Source organism: Stenella coeruleoalba (assembly GCF_951394435.1).
Source record: "Stenella coeruleoalba genome assembly, chromosome: 5".
In the NCBI taxonomy this organism is placed as follows: domain Eukaryota; kingdom Metazoa; phylum Chordata; class Mammalia; order Artiodactyla; family Delphinidae; genus Stenella; species Stenella coeruleoalba.
In genome coordinates this window covers 99,182,507-99,204,034 of record NC_137150.1, presented here as the reverse complement: position 1 = coordinate 99,204,034, position 21,528 = coordinate 99,182,507, and the positions used below count along the sequence as shown (strand labels likewise).

Genomic DNA, 21,528 nt, shown 5'->3' with positions numbered 1-21,528 from the left:
TGAAACCGAATTATTCCTATTTCGGGTGAATCTCTTTTCCCTTCAGGTAAGTGGCGTTTAGATTACTAAATAAGTAGTGTTTCGGTTACTCGATTAACGGCTTCCTCTTTAAAGATGTTCGCCCTAAATTCCTCAAGGGCCAGAGAATGCACCCTTTATTTCCCTCCACCCCACTCACCCTAACACCAGACTTTGAGCACAGCGGGTGATCAGATGATTGTGGTCCTGAAAGTGATGATAATGATGAAACAATTCCATCGTGGTGGGTTTTCTGACTGTCGAAAATCATTTCCTGGGAACTGAAGCCCTCTCCGCGGGGTAGGAGACCGCCGTCTGGGAGCCGCTCGTTGTACTCTTCCGCCATCTAGTGGCGCCAGGGTTGCTCTCCTTCGCTCAACTTGCTGTTCAGAGCTGCAGATTTCAAAAATTGTAAATCAAATGCGTAAATAGTTTTATTCCTGTCATTACAGTAAGAAGGGACTTATAGAGTGTTTTGAGAGATAAAATGTAATGTGTTGATAAAAAATAAGTATAACGCAATAGCAGACTTTAGTACCTGAACAGTATAGACTAAATTCATGCAATTTAGTCTCTTTAATATGTTCAAATGTTAACTTGACCATAGAACAAGAATATAGACTAAAGAGTTCTAAGGAAGATATCTTTTTCAGGGGCTTTTGTATAATGTTCAAGGATTTTTAAATTTCAAAGAAACGTAATCGTAGCAGATGAAAAAGAGCAAAAGGGAAAGGAAATAAAGTTCTGATAAACGTTAAATTGTTTAGAGAAAAGTCTCAATTCTGTATTTAACCATTTGACTTCAATTAAGTTAGAACTTATTATCATTATTATTTATACATGCAATACAATGTTTAATGAATGTTGAATGATATTTAACTTTAATGTCCTATAATCTGGAACATTCTTCAAATGGCATGATAGTGAATTTAATTGTGTGATTCTAAAGTGAAAATAAATTTCTCTAATGAATGAAATAAAATATTTCTGAAGTGTGACTTCTTTCCCATTAAAGCTGTTTTCACTGAATAACTATTATAGAAAATATATTTCTGACAGTTTAACATTATTCTGGTTTCTTTTTATTTAAAATGCCAGTGCAGTGTTTAGGTCTTTCTAATAAAATATATTTAATTGCAATGCCACTTCAATCTTTAATACACTTGTGACCCAACTGAAAAAGTCTCCAATTTGTTTTCCAGGGTGGGAAAATACCCATAAGGTGGACAGCCCCAGAAGCTATTGCCTACAGAAAATTCTCCTCGGCAAGTGATGCATGGAGCTATGGCATTGTCATGTGGGAGGTCATGTCCTATGGAGAGAGACCTTACTGGGAAATGTCTAACCAAGACGTAAGTGCCACCCATAGTTAAACTGCCGTTTTATGAATGCAGACATATTAGCTTTGATGGGGAAATATGCCTTTTGCCCTCACTCAAATTAGCCCTTATCTTCCTGAGAGTTGTCAGGGTCTGTGGCAGCCTTTCACTCTGAGCTGTATCTGGTGTCATAAGGGCCAGCTGATGGACTTTGTCACGTAAGTACCTGATCTGTGTCTTACATCTGATACTTCCACATATATCACTCTAAGGTAGTGTGACTGTGCTTATGCAATAGCCTTGGCCTAAAACAAAAAACAGTGAATAATGTTTACTTTTCATTTCTTCCTTAGAGCAATTTAATGTACCACTGTAAAGGGCAAACTAATTTAGACTAGATATCCCTTAGTAGAAAAAGATTGAATGCTTTCAGGCAATGTATTATCAATATGAGTCATGTCGTATGGTTCTTTTGAGATACATGACCCTCTTTGCAATCTGTTTTGTTTCCGTTTTATCTGTAAAAATTACCTTGGTGGCTAATAATACTATAGAACAGGATAGTTAACACACATTTGACCTCTATGGACTGTCCAAGGTAGTAGAGACGGTAGTCAAAATATGCTAGGATCCTGACAATGCAAGTAAACGTGCTGTCAGAGCTGCAAATATATTTTAATATCCCACTCCCTCATCCCAGAATTGAGACTTTGTCTACTCGTTTGCTTCCTCCAAGTATCGAATGGTTTCTGAGACAATGGCAATGGGAAGTCAGCTCTACTGGGTTTCTGAATGTTCATAAGGGGAAACAAAGACTATATGGCTATAGAAAAATCCCTAAACACGGTCAACTCCTGTCACATCTCTTCTCTGTTTTCCATTCAATTGCTTCAGCCTCCCCTCCACACCTCACACTCATTACTTTACCCCCGCCTCAAGTTATCCAAGTATCTTAAGGGTTTGTTCAGTGACAGAGAAGGTCTATCCCTTTTGAATGCCAGACACAGAGAAGACTGGGTTTTGATTAGCTCACCATGGCTATTGTTTCTCCCTGCCTTGGAGTGTTCCTTTAGAAGCTGAGTCCTGCTCAGTCCTGTGGGTGCCTACTGACTCTGCAGAGGATACCAGGTCCAGAAACCTACATGGCAGCAGGTTCAAGGTCATAAAACACTGCTCAATCTTGCTCTTTAAAGCACATCATCAAAACACAAAGCCAGGTGGCTCGGTCCTGCAGAACATTTGCCCTTAAGTACAGAGTATGCCATAATCAGCAGCCTTTCCTCCACTGCCAACACTTAGACTTTTTGGATCCAGACCATTTGCCTGGAGTTTACTGTCTTTCAGGGAATTTTATTTGAAGGAGCTCGTTGCTCTTTCCTGTCTCTGGGCCTTGTTTGGGGCAACTTGTGACCACCTCTCCAGCTCTTCTTAAAATTGAATCCCAGAAGCAGAAATTCGTCCCTTCTCTCCCAGAAAGAACTCATCTTTCTTTCACCAGTTATCCAAGGTAATAGAAGCCCTGGATTCAGTCACCATAGTTCCTGCTTCACTCTAACCCAAGATAATGCTTGCCTGCCTGTCCTAATTTGACCTGACTAAAATAGGCCATTCAAGCAAATCTCTAGAATAAAAAGTCCTCCTCCAGATGAGTTAAAGTCTTCACTGCACAGAAGAGCCCTCGGGTCAAGTACCCTCCTTAACTGGTACTCCATTAATCCTTGTCTTAACCTGTTTCCTGACAGACGTAAAATAAAAAATTGCCTAACTCAGAGGACTCCAAACTTTACTAATAATACATCCTTGCCAGTAAAAAGTTCTTGAGCATTCACAACTGACACATGTATACTTATTTGCACATTGTATACAAGTACTACCTACTAATATATTCATTTTTCATTAAAAAATATTCATTGGGTGCCTTCTCTGTTTCAGGAAGCGGAGATACAACAGAAAACAAGTGTTACACCTGGAAGGGACCATAAAGATTATCTAGTCCTACCCGAGTTGAACTTGGTTATGAAACTGAGGCTTAGAGAAGTGACATGATTTCCCTAGAACCACATAGTAAGTGATTTGACAGTGATATTAGAAGACAATTCTAATAACCTTTTAGAAGATGTTATGGGCAAGGAGAAGAGGGGAGAACTACCTCTTTCATGGTGGTTTAGTTCACAGTCTATGGGCCAGTGATTTCTTGCCCTCATTGAGTTTATATTCTAGCAAGAGGGAAACAGACTTTAAGTAAATCAGTAAAATATATAATATGTAACCTGATAATCACTGCTTTGGGGGAAAAAAGCAAGAAAGGAGGATAAGAAATGCTAGGGGGTTGATTTTAAATATATTATATATATTGCCAAATACATTTGTAACAGTCATTTCATTATGGCCATAAAAGTCATAGTCATTCTTATTAGACATGCATAAATAGTCTTTCTTACAATAGGATGAGACAAATAAACATAAAGAGAAGTTCTATTATTTTTCCTGCCTCCTGGATTATCATCTTGCCACCTGGGGTACACTGTACCACCAATTTGGTAACCACGGCCATGGTTATGTAGATATAATTCAACAATGAAAGTGCCTCAGTTTCATGACCAATAAATACAATGAAAGGACTAGGTTAAGTGATTTTTAATATCCCTTTTAACAGTAACATGCTATGGTTTTATAATCTCTGGAGAAATAGTTTTATCATACTTGTCTCAGCAAAGGAATGATTCAGATTGTTCTTTTCTCAAGTTTAGGAATCTCTGTGGAGATACAAGAAATCCGATAGGACTTCCACAGAGCAGAGCATGTACAGGTGAAGATACCAGACTGCAAGACAGATTTTCTAGGAGAGCAGCCTCTGAAAGAAAAAGCCCACATGTGTAGTTTCCAACACAGACCCCCATGTAAATTGTTCTTAACTGTTGCCTAGAGTAGTCCAAACCCTGTTGTCAACTCCTCCCTTCATGGATCGTGCCCAACAGTTCACCCAGCCATTCTGGCCATGTGTGTTGATGATCTGTGTCCAAGATGACCATTTACAGAGCCATTCTGTCTATTAAACCTCATTTGGCCACAAAGACTATATCTGGAATCAGAAGAAGTTGCTGCAGCCAGGAATAGACCCCTGGACATTAAGCCCATCCTCATTCATTCAGGGTTGCCATTGCCCACAGCACAAGGCTGAATGCTTCCTCCGCCCAGAGCTTGGTTGTTCTTCAAGGACCAGGTAAGGACTAAGCTGGTTATTTTCATGGTCTTTGAGTGGCTACCAAAGAATATGCAAGCAAGAATCTGAAAAGAGGAGAACAAAAAGTTCTGGGGAAAATAAATAAAAAGCCAAACCCTCTAGGTCCTCAGATCAATACAAGAGGAGAGGAAAGTCCTAAGAGCTAAAATCTTTTATGTATCTTGTGAATATTTTTTGCTGCTGCAGTAGAGTTGAAATTCTGTTTAGCTTAACATATTGGAAGTCAGCGTATCTGTGACAGATCCTGAAACCGGAATTTCTGTTTAGAAGCAGAAATAGCTTAATCAAAACTTTCCAAGCTGCTCTCTCCAAATATGAGTTATTTCCTGTTTGTCCTGCATTTCTCATGTTTGATCAAAGTTCAGTCTCGTGTTTGACTTTATGCAACCAAGGTGTATTTTAAATAAGGAAAGTCATTTTTAGACAGTAAAAATTCAACTATGCTCTGTTTTAATATTTTATATTTTTATTACATTTTGATGAGTTTAATTTATGGGCTTAGTTAAATATGGAATGTTAACATGCTTTAGGATTTTAAATGAGTTTAGGAAATTTCAGATAGTTTTCATGAAATAGTCCCTCCATTCTGCAGACTGTGGCATATTTCATTGCAATGAACAATTCTGAGTTTGCATAATCTATTTTCGTGAATAATATAATGATTTTCCCAAAGGTCAGTGGTAATGTACATTAGGACTGTACATAAGGAAATGAGAAAACACAGAGTACCCAGGACTAGTCCATAAAAGACATACCAAACATAACAGTAGGTGCCATCTGCTTAGCCTTTCAGCCATTACTGTTTGAACACATGCCAGTCACTGGGCGTGTGGATGGGGATGGAGAACTAGAAAATCCAGCCCCCGCTGCCAAGGAGCCCTCTGTGTATGTAGGTGAGGAGATGAAGTGGCATTTCTAAGTCTTGCCCCTGCCCCCAAGTAGAATGTACACTCCTCAAGGGTAGACCTCAGGCCTTCTTTTCCTTTTTAATATAAACGACATTGTGTGAATGCAACATCGCTACTTTTTAGCATATGCCAAAAAAGCATGCATACTCTATTATTCAAAGTACTTTTGATTCTCAATGACAGAAACTCAATGTGAACTCACTTATGTAAAAATAATTTTTTTCATTCATGAGACTAAGAAGGAGTTGAGCAGTGCTATATCTCGGGGATCGGCAGGATTTTTAGTGCTTCCCAAGCACTAGGTCCATTGACCTCATTTTCTCCTGTTGCAAAGGTCTTCTTCTTTGCTTTATTCTTCTTTATGCTCCAGGGTTCAGCATTCCAGCTTAGCCACCTCAGCAGAATGAAACCTTCTCTCTGTGAAAATTCATACACCAATCCCAGAGAAGACTGGTTGGCTGTGTTAGGGCTCTACCCAACTCTGAACCAAAACCATGCCAGGGAATGGACACTATGATCGACCCAGCAAGGTTTAGGTACCAGCATGTGCATTCGGAGGTGGGTGGAGCACTGTGACTGGCAATTTCCCCATAATCACATGGAGTGAGGAAGGAAGTCCCTAAAGGAAAGCAGTTGGGCTGCCAGAGATATACTGTAGTATTCTTTTCTGTGCATTGTTTTCAAGAGCAGTTTTATTTATTGCAGTATCAAATGGCACCAAAATATTAACACTGTGCATCATTATATTCTAGTGCAGCAGCAGGTGTAGTGGAAAGATCATGAGAGCTTTAGAGCAGGGTTTCACAACCTCAGAACTATTGTTGGGCCAAATAATCCTTTGTTGTGGTGTGCGGGCAGGGGTGCTGTCCTGTGCATCTTTCACACCGATCCCGGCCTCTACCCACTAGGTGCAGGTAGCACCCTCCCAGTCATGACAACCGAAACTGCCCCCAAACATTGCCCAGTCAGAGATGGGGTATAAAAATCACTCCCAGTTAGAAGCCACTGCTTTAGAGCTAGAAAGATTGAGGTTGAAATCTCAGCTCTGCAGTTCACTGGCCATGTAATCTTAGGCAAGTGGTTACAGCTTTCTGAGATACTGTCTATAATGGGGTTCAAACTACTCAACTGCAGGATTTGAAAGATAATATATATAAAGCACCTGGTACATAGAAGGTATTTAATTAATCAATGGTAATAATCATAGCTTGCAATTTCTGAATTTATTATGAGCCAAGTATTTTAGGATATTGGCTCATTTAATCCTCAAAATAATTCTTTAAGATAGATACTCTTTTTACTCCCATTTGTAGATATGAGGCTTTCTAGAAAGTTTAAACAACTTACCCAAGGTTACTAGATGGTTAACGATAGAATTGAAGTTGAAGCCCCCTACTTACTCCTAAGTGCGTGCTTTCACCCTCTGAGCTATACCATAGAAGTCTAATTTTCAAAGGAGTCTCCTTACCACGCAAGCTCTACGTAATGAGATCAAAGCATCTTTAATTATGTATGCCACTGTGTCACAAGAGAAGTGTTTTCATTGTTTCCTGTCAGCAAAAGAATGTGGATTGACTCACTGTTGTTTGGAACTATAAATCTTTTCTGCAGTATTTTTTTGTCTTGATGTTAAAAATGTATAAAATGTACTATATTTATTAAAAATATTTAAGGCAGTAGCTTAAAATAAAATTCTAATCATCAGTATATTTAGCCTATTACCAGAAACATGTCACAGGCACATTGAAGGTGCATAGTTCCTTGCTGTTTTCTAGCATTTTTTTCTTTCTTTTTAAGGTATTGCAGGATAATGTTCTATGTTATTTTCATCCAAGTTCAAAATAATTGTTGTTTACTACATAGTAGGAGTACACTGTAATGCTAGGAGCTACACTGGCTCCAAAGAGGACACCAAGGGCACTGCAGTTCTTACAACACTTACACTGTGTAATGTGCTTAACCGAAGAAAATGCAAGCAAAACATGAACAGCAGGCAACATTAAATAATCAAATCCCCACAGAGCTAATATGTAGGGAAAAAACTAGCACCACATAAATGAGAGGCAACTTAGCTCAAACTAATGATCTGAATGCAAGACTGGAGACTTGGATTTTGTTTGTTTTGTTTTTTTCCCTGACATGCTGCTGTTTTAGAAAACAAAGAAAGAATGAATGAATGAAAAAGAAAGGAAGGGAGGGAGGAAGGAAGGAAGGAAGGAAGGGAGGAAGGGAGGGAGGGAGGGAGGGAGGGAGGGAGGAAGGGAGGGAGGGAGGGAAGGAAGGATTCACCTTGAAGTAATTTGAAGCCCAAATGCCTTCTAGGTATGGTATCATTTAGGTATATGCTACTCAGCTAGTTCAGTTTCCCAAAAAGAGAACCACTATGAGAGAACTTCTCATTTGAGGTTTAGTAGAAAACATAATACTGCCTCAGTGTTTTGGGGTTTTTTTTCTCCTTACTTTTCAAAAGCTTTTATATGATAGTGAGTTTGCTTTAGATTGCTTTCTGAAAGTTACCTGAAGAAAAAATTAGAGTTCAGATTTAGGATACTTTTTTATATAGATGATGTGATTAGAAATAACCTTTTGACCTTACCTGAATTGATCCCTCTTTTCAAAATTTGAGAAGGAAGAAAATAACCTTTTACCATATTTTGTATTTGTCTTCATAATTTTATAACCTTTCTCAATTATAGGTCAGTATTTCAGCCAAGAATGGTGGATGTGTAGAATCCACTTACCTCAAATGCAGTATCATTTTATGACTTAGAGAGTCCAGTCATTTCCAATTTTTGTCACTGATTAGGTTTTCCAAACTCTACTTTATTATGTAATGGTCCTTTTATAATGATCTGTGTAAGATACAGTAAACTGCTAAAGGCCCATTCCCATTATTTCAACCTTCCATATTACAGAGGGAATTTTTGCACTGGTTTGATTATGTTTCTACCAAAGCAATTTTCAAAATGACCTTCTTTTTCTCAGTTTTTCAATAATTCGTACTATTGGTACACAGGCAAGGGCAACATTTTAATTAAATACATACTAATTACACTAACATGATGCATGTCTGTTACAGAGGCAAGAGTAATAGGGGATATTATGAGATTCAATCAATCACCATTGTAAGTAATTCAAATAGTAAGGTTTCAAGTAGAGGAAACCAATAACCAGTATGCTACTAACACAGTATAATTTTCAAGGGAAATATTTTTTTCTAAATAACCACAAAGCTAGAAGATATATACATACCAGCAACATTCTCATAAAAAATTAATTATACCTTCAATTTCTAGTTGGAAGAAATTTACAGTCTACTGCTCTTATAATTTTTATAATTATTTTTTTCTCTTTAAAGCATATTTACAAAGAGGGCTTTTTTTTTTTTTTTTTTGCCAATTAGGACAAATATCTTGTTTTTATTATGTTCATCTTTAAAATGTAGAAAATGCCAGATTGTTACAGTAAAGGAAGTTCTTGTAAGATGCTAGATTCTATATCTTTTTTATAAACATTTATTTTCTATTGAAATATAGTTGAATTACAATGTTGTGTTAATTACTGCTATACAGCAAAGTGACTCAGTTATACATATATATACATTCTTTTCCTTTATGATTTATCCCAGGATATTGAATATAGTTCCCTGTGCTATACAGTAGGACCTTGTTGTTATCCATTCTGTATATACCATCTGCTAATCCCAAACTCCCAATCCAACCCTCTCCCAGCTCCCTCTCTCTTGGCAACCACCAGTCTATTCCCTATGTCCCTGATTCTGTTTCTGTTTCATAGATAGGTTCATTTGTGTCATTTTTTAGATTCCACATATAAATGATATCATATGGTGTTTGTCTTTCTTTTTCTGACTTACTTAGAATAATAATCCTAATTGCATACATGTTGCTGCAAATGGCATTATTTTGTTCTTCTTTGTGGCTGAGTAGTATTCCATTGTATATGTATACCACATCTTCTTTATCCATTCATCTGTCAATGGACATTTAGGTTGGTTCCATGTCTTGGCTATTGTGAATAGTGCTGCTATGAACATAGGGGTGCATGTATCTTTTTGAATTATACTTTTGTCTGGATATATGCCCAGGAATGGGATTGTGGATCATATGGTAATTCAATTTTTAGTTATCTAAGGAACCTCCATACGGCTTTCCACAGTGGCTGCACCAATTTACATTCCCACCAACACTGTAAGAGGGTTCCCTTTTCTCCACACCCTCTCCAGCATGTTATTTGTAGACTTTTTAATGATGGTCATTCTGACTGGCATGAGGTGATACCTCACTGCAGTTTTGATTTGCATTTCTCTAATGATTAGTGATGTTGAGCATCCTTTCTCGTGCCTATTGGCCATCTGTATTTCTTCTTTGGAGAAATGTCTCAAAGAGGATAATTTAAAATCCCCTTTTCCTTTGTACTCATAAACTATTTTTCTATAGCTTTCCAATATTTTTAGTGGGCCCAGGAAATATGTTATTAAAATTGCCTATTATCTTTCTAAAATGGAAATGATGCATGAAAGAAGAAATATTTGGTTTTTTCCTAGAGAGTGCTTGGTAAAATGGGCCTAAGTTTTAAGAACATTGTCTTCTTAAAGAAATGATTATTTCATAAAAGTAGATTTGAAATGTGTGTTTATATTTCCAAAAAGTATACTTCGTTGAGGGGAACTGGCATAGTAGTGAACATCATGGTTCCCCATAAGAATAAAAAATTTTACAATTTGTATGGAAACACAAAAGAACCCAAATAGCCAAAGCAATTTTAAGAAAGAAAAATGGAGATGGAAGAATCAGGCGCCCTGACTTCAGACTATACTACAAAGCTACAGTAATCAAGACAGTATGATACTAGCACAAAAACAGAAATATAGATCAATGGAATAGGATAGAAAGCCCAGGGATAAACCCACGCACCTATGGTCACCTAATCTATGACAACGGAGGCAAGAATATACGATGGAGAAAAGACAGCCTCTTCAATAAGTGGTGCCTGGAAAACTGGACAGCTACATGTAAAAGAATGAAAGTAGAACACTCCCTAACATCATACACAAAAATAAACTCGGGAGACTTCCGGGAAGATGGCGGAAGAGTAAGAAGCGGAGATCACCTTCCTCCCCACAGATACACCAGAAATACATCTACGCGTGGAACAACTCCTACGGAGCACCTACTGAACGCTGGCAGAAGACCTCAGACCTCCCAAAAGGCAAGGAACCTCCCACGACACTGGTTAGGGCAAAAGAAAAAAATAAACAGAGACAAAAGGATAGGGACGGGTCCTGCACCAGCGGGAGGGAGCTGTGAAGGAAGAAAAGTGCCCACACACTAGGAAGCCCCTTCGCGGGTGGAGGATCTGGGTGGCGGAGTGGGGGAGCTTCGAAGCTGCAGAGGAGAGCACAGCAACAGGGGTGCGGAGGGCAAAGCGGAGAGATTCCAGCGCAGAGGATCGGGCCGACCGGCACTCACCAGCCGAGAGGTTTGTCTGCTCACCCGCCGGGGTGGGCGGGGCTGGGAGCTGAGGCTCGGACTTCCGTCGGAGCGCCTGGAGAGGACTGGGGTTGGCGGTGTGAACACAGCCTGCAGGGTGTTAGTGCACCGCGGCTAGCCAGGAGGGAGTCCGGGAAAAGGTCTGGACCTGCCGAAGAGGCAAGAGACTTTTTCTTCCCTCTTTGTTTCCTGGTGCGCCAGGAGAGGGGATTAAGAACGCTGCTTAAGGGACCTCCAGAGACGGGCGCGAGCCGCGGCTAAAAGTGCGGACCCCAGAGACAGACATGAGACGCTAAGGCCACTGCTGCCGCCACCAAGAAGCCTGTGTGCGAACACAGGTCACTATCCACACCCCCCTTCCAGGGAGCCTGTGCAGCCTGCCACTGCCAGGGTCCCGGGATCCAGGGACAACTCCCCCGGGAGAACGCACGGCGCGCCTCAGGCTGGCAACATCACGTCGGTCTCTGCCGCCGCAGGCCCGCCCCGCACTCCGTGACCCTCCCTACCCCCGGCCTGAGTGAGCCAGAGCCTCCGAATCAGCGGCTCCTTTAACCCCGTCCTGTCTGAGCAAAGAACAGACGCCCTCCGGCGACCTACACGGACAGGTGGGGCCAAATCCAAAGCTGAGCCCCTGGGAGCTGTGAGAGCAAAGAAGAGAAAGGGAAATCTCTCCCAGCAGCCTCAGAAGCAGCGGATTAAAGCTCCACAATCAACTTGATGTACCCTGCATCTGTGGAATACGTGAATAGACAACGAATCATCCCAAATTAAGGAGCCGTGTGGATGAAAGGCTCTTGGTGCTGCAGCCAAGAGTTAGTGCTGTGCCTCTAAGGTGGGAGAGCCAACTTCAGGACACTGGTCCACAAGAGGCCTCCCAGCTGCACATAATATCAAACGGCGAAAATCTCCCAGAGATCTCCATCTCAACGCCAGCACCCAGCTTCACTCAATGACCAGCAAGCTACAGTGCTGGACATCCTATGTCAAACAACTAGCAAGACAGGAACACAACCCCACCCATTAGCAGAGAGGCTGCCTAAAATCATAAGGCCACAGACACCCCAAAACACACCACCAGACGTGGACCTGCCAACCAGAAAGACAAGATCCAGCCTCATCCACCAGAACACAGGCACTAGTACCCTCCACCAGGAAGCCTACGCAACCCACTGAACCAACCTTAGCCACTGGGGACAGACACTAAAAACAACAGGAACTACGAACCTTCAGCCTGCAAAAAGGAGACACCAAACACAGTAAGATAAGCAAAATGAGAAGACAGAAAAACACACAGCAGATGAAGGAGCAAGATAAAAACCCACCAGACCTAACAAATGAAGAGGAAATAGGCAGTCTACCTGAAAAAGAATTCAGAATAATGATAGTAAGGATGATCCAAAATCTTGGAAATAGAATAGACAAAATGCAAGAAACAGTTAACAAGGACCTAGAAGAACTAAAGATGAAACAAACAATGATGAACAACACAATAAATGAAATGAAAAATACTCTAGATGGGATCAATAGCAGAATAACTGAGGCAGAAGAACGGATAAGTGACCTGGAAGATAAAATAATGGAAATAACTAATGCAGAGCCGAATAAAGAAAAAAGAATGAAAAGAACTGAGGACAGTCTCAGAGACCTCTGGGACAACATTAAATGCACCAACATTCGAATTATAGGGGTTCCAGAAGAAGAAGAGAAAAAGAAAGGGACTGAGAAAATATTTGAAGAGATTATAGTTGAAAACTTCCCTAATATGGGAAAGGAAATAGTTAATCAAGTCCAGGAAGCACAGAGAGTCCCATACAGGATAAATCCAAGGAGAAATACGCCAAGACACATATTAATCAAACTGTCAAACATTAAATACAAAGAAAACATATTAAAAGCAACAAGGGAAAAACAACAAATAACACACAAGGGAATCCCCATAAGGTTAACAGCTGATCTTTCAGCAGAAACTCTGCAAGCCAGAAGGGAGTGGCAGGACATACTGAAAGTGTTGAAGGAGAAAAACCTGCAACCAATATTACTCTACCCAGCAAGGATCTCATTCAGATTTGATGGAGAAATTAAAACCTTTACAGACAAGCAAAAGCTGAGAGAGTTCAGCACCACCAAACCAGCTCTACAACAACTGCTAAAGCAACTTCTCTAGGCAAGAAACACAAAAGAAGGAAAAGACCTACAATAACGAACCCAAAACAATTAAGAAAATGGGAATGGGAACATACATATCGATAATCACCTTAAATGTAAATGGACTAAATGCTCCCACCAAAAGACACAGATTGGCTGAATGGATACAAAAACAAGATGTATATATTTGCTGTCTACAAGAGACCCACTTCAGACCTAGAGACACATACAGACTGAAAGTAAGGGGATGGAAAATGGTATTTCATGCAAATGGAAATGAAAATAAAGCTGGAGTAGCAATTCTCATATCAGACAAAATAGACTTTAAAATAAAGACTATTAGAAGAGACAAAGAAGGACACTACATCATGATCAAGGGATCGATCCAAGAAGAAGATATAACAATTGTAAATATTTATGCACCCAATATAGGAGCACCTCAATACATAAGGCAAATACTAACAGCCATAAAAGGGGAAATCGACAGTAACACATTCATAGTAGGGGACTTTAACACCCCACTTTCACCAATGGACAGATCATCCAAAATGAAAATAAATAAGGAAACACAAGCTTTAAATGATACATTAAACAAGATGGACTTAATTGATATTTATAGGACATTCCATCCAAAAACAACAGAATACACATTTTTCTCAAGTGCTCATGGAACATTCTCCAGGATAGATCATATCTTGGGTCACAAATCAAGCCTTGCTAAATTTAAGAAAATTGAAATTGTATCAAGTATCTTTTCCGACCACAATGCTATGAGACTAGATATCAATTACAGGAAAAGATCTGTAAAAAACACAAACACATGGAGGCTAAACAATACACTACTTAATAATGAAGTGATCACTGAAGAAATCAAAGAGGAAATCAAAAAATACCTAGAAACAAATGACAATGGAGACATGACAACTCAAAATCTATGGGATGCAGCAAAAGCAGTTCTAAGGGGGAAGTTTATAGCAATACAATCCTACCTTAAGAAATAGGAAACATCTCAAATAAACAACCTAACCTTGCACCTAAAGCAATTAGAGAAAGAAGAACAAAAAAACCCCAAAGCTAGCAGAAGGAAAGAAATCATGAATATCAGATCAGAAATAAATGAAAAAGAAATGAAGGAAATGATAGCAAAGATCAATAAAACTAAAAGCTGGTGCTTTGAAAGGACAAACAAAATTGATAAACCATTAGCCAGACTCATCAACAAAAAAAAGGGAGAAGACTCAAATCAATAGAATTAGAAATGAAAAAGGAGAAGTAACAACTGACACTGCAGAAATACAAAAGATCATTAGTGATTACTACAAGCAACTCTATGCCAATAAAATGGACAACCTGGAAGAAATGGACAAATTCTTAGAAAGGCACAACCTGCCAAGACTGAATCAGGAAGAAATAGAAAATATGAACAGACCAATCACAAGCACTGAAATTGAAACTGTGATTAAAAATCTTCCAACAAACAAAAGCCCAGGACCAGATGGCTTCACAGGCGAATTCTATCAAACATTTAGAGAAGAGCTATCACCTATCCTTCTCAAACTCTTCCAAAATATAGCAGAGGGAGGAACACTCCCAAACTCATTCTACGAGGCCACCATCACCCTGATACCAAAACCAGACAAGGATGTCACAAAGAAAGATAACTAAAGGCCAATATCACTGATGCACATAGATGCAAAAATCCTCAACAAAATACTAGCAAAGAGAATCCAACAGCACATTAAACGGATCATACAACATGATCAAGTGGGGTTTATTCCAGAAATGCAAGGATTCTTCAGTATACGCAAATCAATCAACGTGACACACCATATTAACAAACTGAAGGAAAAAACCATATGATCATCTCAATAGATGCAGAGAAGGCTTTTGACAAAATTCAACACCCATTTATGATAAAAAAAACCCTGCAGAAAGTAGGCAAAGAGGGAACTTTCTCAACATAATAAAGGCCATATATGAAAAACCCACAGGCAACATCGTCCTGAATGGTGAAAAACTGAAAGCATTTCCACTAAGATCAGGAACAAGACAAGGTTGCCCACTCTCACCCCTCTTACTGGAAGTTTTAGCTACAGCAATCAGAGAAGAAAAGGAAATAAAAGGAATCCAAATCGGAAAAGAAGAAGTAAAGCTGTCACTCTTTGCAGATGACATGATACTATACATAGAGAATCCTAAAGATGCTACCAGAAAACTAGTAGAGCTAATCAATGAATTTGGTAAAGTAGCAGGATACAAAATTAATGCACAGAAGTCTCTGGCATTCCTATACACTAAGGATGAAAAATCTGAAAGTGAAATCGAGAAAACACTCCCATTTACCATTGCAACAAAAAGAATAAAATACCAAGGAATAAACCTACCTAAGGAGACAAAAAACCTGTATGCAGAAAATTATAAGACACTGATGAAAGAAATTAAAGATGATACAAATAGATGGAGAGATATACCATGTTCTTGGATTGGAAGAATCAACATTGTGAAAATGACTCTACTACCCAAAGCGATCTACAGATTCAATGCAATCCCTATGAAACTACCACTGGCATTTTTCACAGAACTAGAACAAAAAATTTCACAATTTGTATGGAAACACAAAAGACCCCGAATAGCCAAAGCAATCTTTAGAACGAAAAACGGAGCTGGAGGAATCAGGCTTCCTGACTTCAGACTATACTACAAAGCTACAGTAATCAAGACAGTATGGTACTGGCACAAAAACAGAAATATAGATCAATGGAACAGGATAGAAAGCCCAGAGATAAACCCACGCACATATGGTTACCTTATCTTTGATAAAGGAGGCAAGAATGTACAGTGGAGAAAGCACAGCCTCTTCAATAAGTGGTGCTGGGAAAACTGGTCAGCTACATGTAAAAGTATGAGATTAGATCACTCCCTAACACCACACACAAAAATAAGCTCAAAATAGATTAAAGACCTAAGTGTAAGGCCAGAAACTATCAAACTCTCAGAGGAAAATATAGGCAGGACACTCTATGACATAAATCACAGCAAGGTCCTTTTTGATCCACCTCCTGGAGAAATGGAAATAAAAACAAAAATAAACAAATGGGACCTAATGAAACTTCAAAGCTTTTGCGCAGCAAAGGAAACCATAAACAAGACCAAAAGACAACCCTCAGAATGGGAGAAAATATTTGCAAATGAAGCAACTGACAAAGGATTAATCTCCAAAATTTATAAGCAGCTCATGCAGCTTAATAACAAAAAAACAAACAACCCAATCCAAAAATGGGCAGAAGACCTAAATAGACATTTCTCCAAAGAAGATATACAGACTGCCAACAAACACATGAAAGAGTGCTCAACATCACTAATCATTAGAGAAATGCAAATCAAAACTACAATGAGATATCATCTTACACCAGTCAGAATGGCCATCATCAAAAAATCTAGAAACAATAAATGCTGGAGAGGGTGTGGAGAAAATTGAACCCTCTTACACTGTTGGTGGGAATGTAAATTGATACAGCCACTGTGGAGAACAGTATGGAGGTTCCTTAAAAAACTACAAATAGAACTACCATATGACCCAGCAATCCCACTACTGAGCATATACCCTGAGAAAACCATAATTCAAAAAGAGTCATGTACCAAAATGTTCATTGCAGCTCTATTTACAATAGCCCAGAGATGGAAACAACCTAAGTGTCCATCATCGGATGAATGGATAAAGAAGATGTGGCACATATATACAATGGAATATTACTCAGCCATAAAAAGAAACGAAATTGAGCTATTTGTAATGAGGTGGATAGACCTAGAGTCTGTCATACAGAGTGAAGTCAGTCAGAAAGAGAGAGACAAATACCGTATGCTAACACATATATATGGAATTTAAGGGAAAAAATGTCATGAAAAACCTAGGGGTGAAACAGGAATAAAGACACAGACTTACTGGAGAATGGACTTGAAGCTATGGGGAGGGGGAAGGGAAAACTGTGACAAAGCGAGAGAGAGGCATGGACATATATACACTACCAAACATAAGGTAGATAGCCAGTGGGAAGCAGCCGCATAGCACAGGGAGATCAGCTCGGTGCTTTGTGACCACCTGGAGGGGTGGGATAGGGAGGGTGGGAGGGAGGGAGACGCAAGCGGGAAGAGATATGGGAACATATGTATATATATATAACTGATTCATTTTGTTGTGAAGCTGAAACTAACATACCATTGTAAAGCAATTATACTCCCAAAAAAAATTAAAAAAATAAATAAATAAACTCAAAATGGATTAAAGACCTAAATGCAAGACCAGACACTGTAAAACTCTTAGAGGAATACTTAGGAATAACGCTCTTTGACAGAAACGACAGCAAGATCTTTTTTGACCCACCTCCTAGAGTAATGGAAATAAAAACAAAATAAACAAATGGGACCTAATTAAACTTAAAGCTTTTGCATAGCAAAGGAAATCATAAACAAGATGAAAAGACAACCCTCAGAATGGAAGAAAATATTTTCAAATGAAGCAGCTGACAAGGGATTAATCTACAAAATATACAAACAGCTCATGCAGCTCAATATCAAAAAAACAAACAACCCAAGCAAAAAGTGGGCAGAAAACCTAAATAGACATTTTCCCAAAGAAGACATGCAGATGGCCAAGAGGCACATGAAAAGATGCTCAACATCACTATTAGAGAAATGCAGATCAAAGCTACAATGAGGTATCACCTCGTGCCAGTCAGAATGGCCATCATCAAAAAATCTACAAACAATATAAATGCTGGAGTGGATGTGGAGAAAAGGGAACTCTCTTGTACTATTGGTGGGAATATAGATTGATACAGCCACTATGGAGAACAGTATGGAGGTTCCTTAAAAAACTAAAAATAGAGCTACCATATGACCCAGAATGTACCCTGAGAAAACCATAATTCAAAAAGATACATGCACCACAATATTCACTGCAGCACGATTTACAAAAGCCAGGTCATGGAAACAACCTAAATGTCCATCAACAGATGAATGGATAAAGAAGATATGTGGTACACATATACAATGGAATATTACTCAGCCATAAAAAGGAATGAAATTGGGTCATTTGTAGAGATGTGGATGGACCTAGAGTCTGTCATACAGAGTGAAGTAAGTCAGAAGAGAAAAACAAATATCGTATATTAACGCATATATGTGGAATCTAGAAAAATGGTGCAGATGGACCTATTTGCAGGGCAGAAATAGAGACACAGATATAGAGAACGGACATGTGGACATAGGAGAATGGGGAGAGGGGCTGGGATGAATTGGTAAGTGGGGTTGACATATATACACTACCATGTGTAAAATAGATAGCTAGTGGGAACCTGCTGTATAGCACAGGAAGCTCAGCTCCATGCTCTTTGGTGACCTAGATGGGTGGGATGGGGGGTTGGGAAGGAGGTCCAAGAGGGAGGAGATATATATATATACATATAGCTGACTCACTTTGTTGTACATCAGAAACTAACACAGTATTGTAAAGCAACTCTACCCCAATTAAAAAACAAAAACAAAAACATCATGGTTCCCCAAATCTTCCTAGTCTTAGTTTGCTGGCATATAATATGTCCCTATCTGGATTTTTGTCTTTCTGCACCAGGAGCCCTGTGGGAAACAGTCCTTTCAAAGGAAGCCAGATCTAGATCTGGATGCTACAGAACCTGGAGATCAAGAGATGTTACCAGAGGTCCTGCAGATTAAGCCTTCAGTTTCACTGACTCTAGAAACATAGCTTTTTGAGCTGAAAAGTACAATCACAAGTACTGAATCTAGTTTCCTTTTCTTAATGAGGAGACAGAGACTTTCCTAAGAGCAGAGCTTGTTTAGGACAGCGATGCAGTTCAGGTGACTCCTTCACTAATGCTCTTTCCACTACTTAAAAACTGAAGCATAGTTGCTTAGAAGGTGTCAATTATCTCAGTCTCAAGAAGTGTGACTTTTGGGAATTCCTTGGTGGTCCAGTGTTTAGGACTCAGCACTTTCACTGCTGAGGTCCCGGGTTCAATCCCTGGCTGGGAAACTAAGATCCCACAAGCCATGTGATGTGGCCAAAAAAAAAAAAGGTGTGACTTTCAACTGTTAGGGCTAAAGATTTTCCAAACCATAAATCATATCATCAGCAACCTTTTAACCTATGAATCCTACACTTCATATTTTCCCCCATTTTGTCCACTCATTCAACAATCTGAAAGGTGGTAACCTACTAAGGGCAAGCACTCTCCATTTTTATAGATCCTTGACATTCTATTTCAACTTCCAAAAAATGAGGTTAGAGAACTGTCTTAAGTGTAAGGTTTTAAGAAATTCTTCATATTAAAGTTTGAAAGGAAACTTAGGTTTCCATGCCCTTATGATTTAAATTATAAATTAGCTTCGGAAAATTTGTTTTCTTTCTGTATCTTATTCTTTCATCACTCTTTTCCCCTCTTTTTCTAATGTACACTGAATTTCATTTGGATTTTGATTGTTTTTCACTGAATTATAAATTCTGTATGTTGAAAAATATTGACTAAGAAAATAGGTATAATATTATAAATGTTATTGACTTATAACTACTTCTTTCCTTTCTTTTTTTCTTTTGCCTATGCAGACACAATCATTATATTGCATATCAGGAAAATACATTACCAGTGTTTTCAGTATTACTGTTTTATAAACCTAAATGTCCTAATATCTGTAAGTAATCATTATCACAAAAAGTAAGGATATACTGGAACTCTTTGCTTCACCATCCCCCTTCAACCTGAAATTAAGGTCGATGAATTGAATTTATCAACAAAGCCATCATGAATATTTAGAGGGAAGATAGAAGTAAAACCATTTCACAGTCCATTTACTAGTGTACATTTCAACCCTTGCTAAAATTTTGAGACAGTTTCTTTTAAAATAACTTTTTAAATAAGTAAATTCAATGTGCTTCTCTTTAGGAGTTGTTTAGCAGTGTTATAATAATGTGATTCCCTGCACAGCCCAAGCAGTCTTTGTTCAATAGTATTGTTCAGGGATATCTCAGTGTCTTCATATTGACTGTCTACTCCTTGTTTGCCTAGTTTAATAAAAGGTGCACATTGCCTGCTTTGATTCAGAAACTGTCAACACAATTGGAAAACTCATCAGATTCAGCAAGAGCAGAACAGTCTGCTACATGTCCCAACTGAGCCTTGTGTAGATTCTAGGCTGCTAAAAATTGCAGTGTCATTGACAAGGAACCAGTATGATCTATTTAGAATAACCAGCCAGGTTTTAGATGGTAATTTCTGACAGAATCTAATTTCTTCTACCTCTGCATAGAAGTTATCACTGCAGTCATTTTCATATTTTTTCACTTTGTTTTAATTTTCTTCTTACATTTTAAAAGAAAGGTATAACCTTGTATAACTCTTCTCCAAAGGATGACAGCCTACAGCTATCATAAAACCATACTGCTAACAAAATTCTCTCTAGTTAATTATCACCCCTTCATATCCTAAAACAATAAACCTCATTTAGTCTTTTAGACAAAACACCCCATATGCTCCTGGCTCCCTGTCAGTCCTTGACTAGGGAATCAGAAATACCTATAAAACAAAACTTCCCACAAAAGACATGTTAATGAAGATAAAGGTTAATATAAAGCTTTCATAGGTCACATATATGACAATTGGAGCTCACTCTTTGACTTGACAAGGCATTGTTTTAGATGCTGGGAACATATGGAAAAAAGAAACAGTTCCTGCTCTTGAACTCGGCTTGCCCAGCTGAGAGACTGCAAGTGTTTTGTAGTGGCCAAAGCAAAGGGGAAACAGGATGCAGCCAGAGGTGAGGACTGAGAGCCAGGGTCATGGTGAGCCACTGCAGAATTTCAGGAACGTGATCACAGTTTCACATCAGCAGGATTGCTTTGGGTGCACTACGGGAGATGATTGAGGGAGGAAAAGGAGAAACAAAAAGACTAGTTAGGCGGTTGTTGCAGTGATCAAAATGAAAAATAAATCATTTGAAGAGAGGATTAAAACTGGAGCAGATTTAAAATATATGAAGGTGGTGGAATCAACGTGTCTTAAGTTAATTTTGAGCACCCGGAAAGGGAAAGGCCCAGATGACTCCCTGATCTCTGACGTAAATCACTGGAAGAAGAATGGTACCCTTTTCAGAGGACAGAAATGCCAAAGCAGGGGCTTTCCTGGTGGCACAGTGGTTAAGAATCCACCTGCCAATGCAGGGGACACGGGTTTGAGCCCTGGTCCGGGAAGATCCCACATGCTGTGGAGCAACTAAGCCCGTGCACCACAACTACTGAGCCTGTGCTCTAGAGCCCAAGAGCCACAACTGCTGAGCCCACATGCCACAACTACTGAAGCTCTCACACCGCAACT

At 39.1% G+C, this 21,528-nt stretch overlaps 1 protein-coding gene across 3 annotated transcripts in view; it reads left to right on the top strand.

Annotated features, from left to right (window-relative positions):
- Positions 1-21,528, top strand: part of EPHA6 (EPH receptor A6) — a gene marked incomplete at its 3' end in the record, with an annotated part of 858,431 nt that overhangs the window by 817,787 nt on the left and 19,116 nt on the right. For all 3 annotated transcript variants that reach the window (XM_079923297.1, XM_079923296.1, XM_079923295.1), the window contains one exon: positions 1,221-1,370. In XM_079923297.1, coding sequence (XP_079779423.1) covers positions 1,221-1,370 — 150 coding nt within the window. The remainder of the gene's footprint in view (positions 1-1,220; positions 1,371-21,528) is intronic.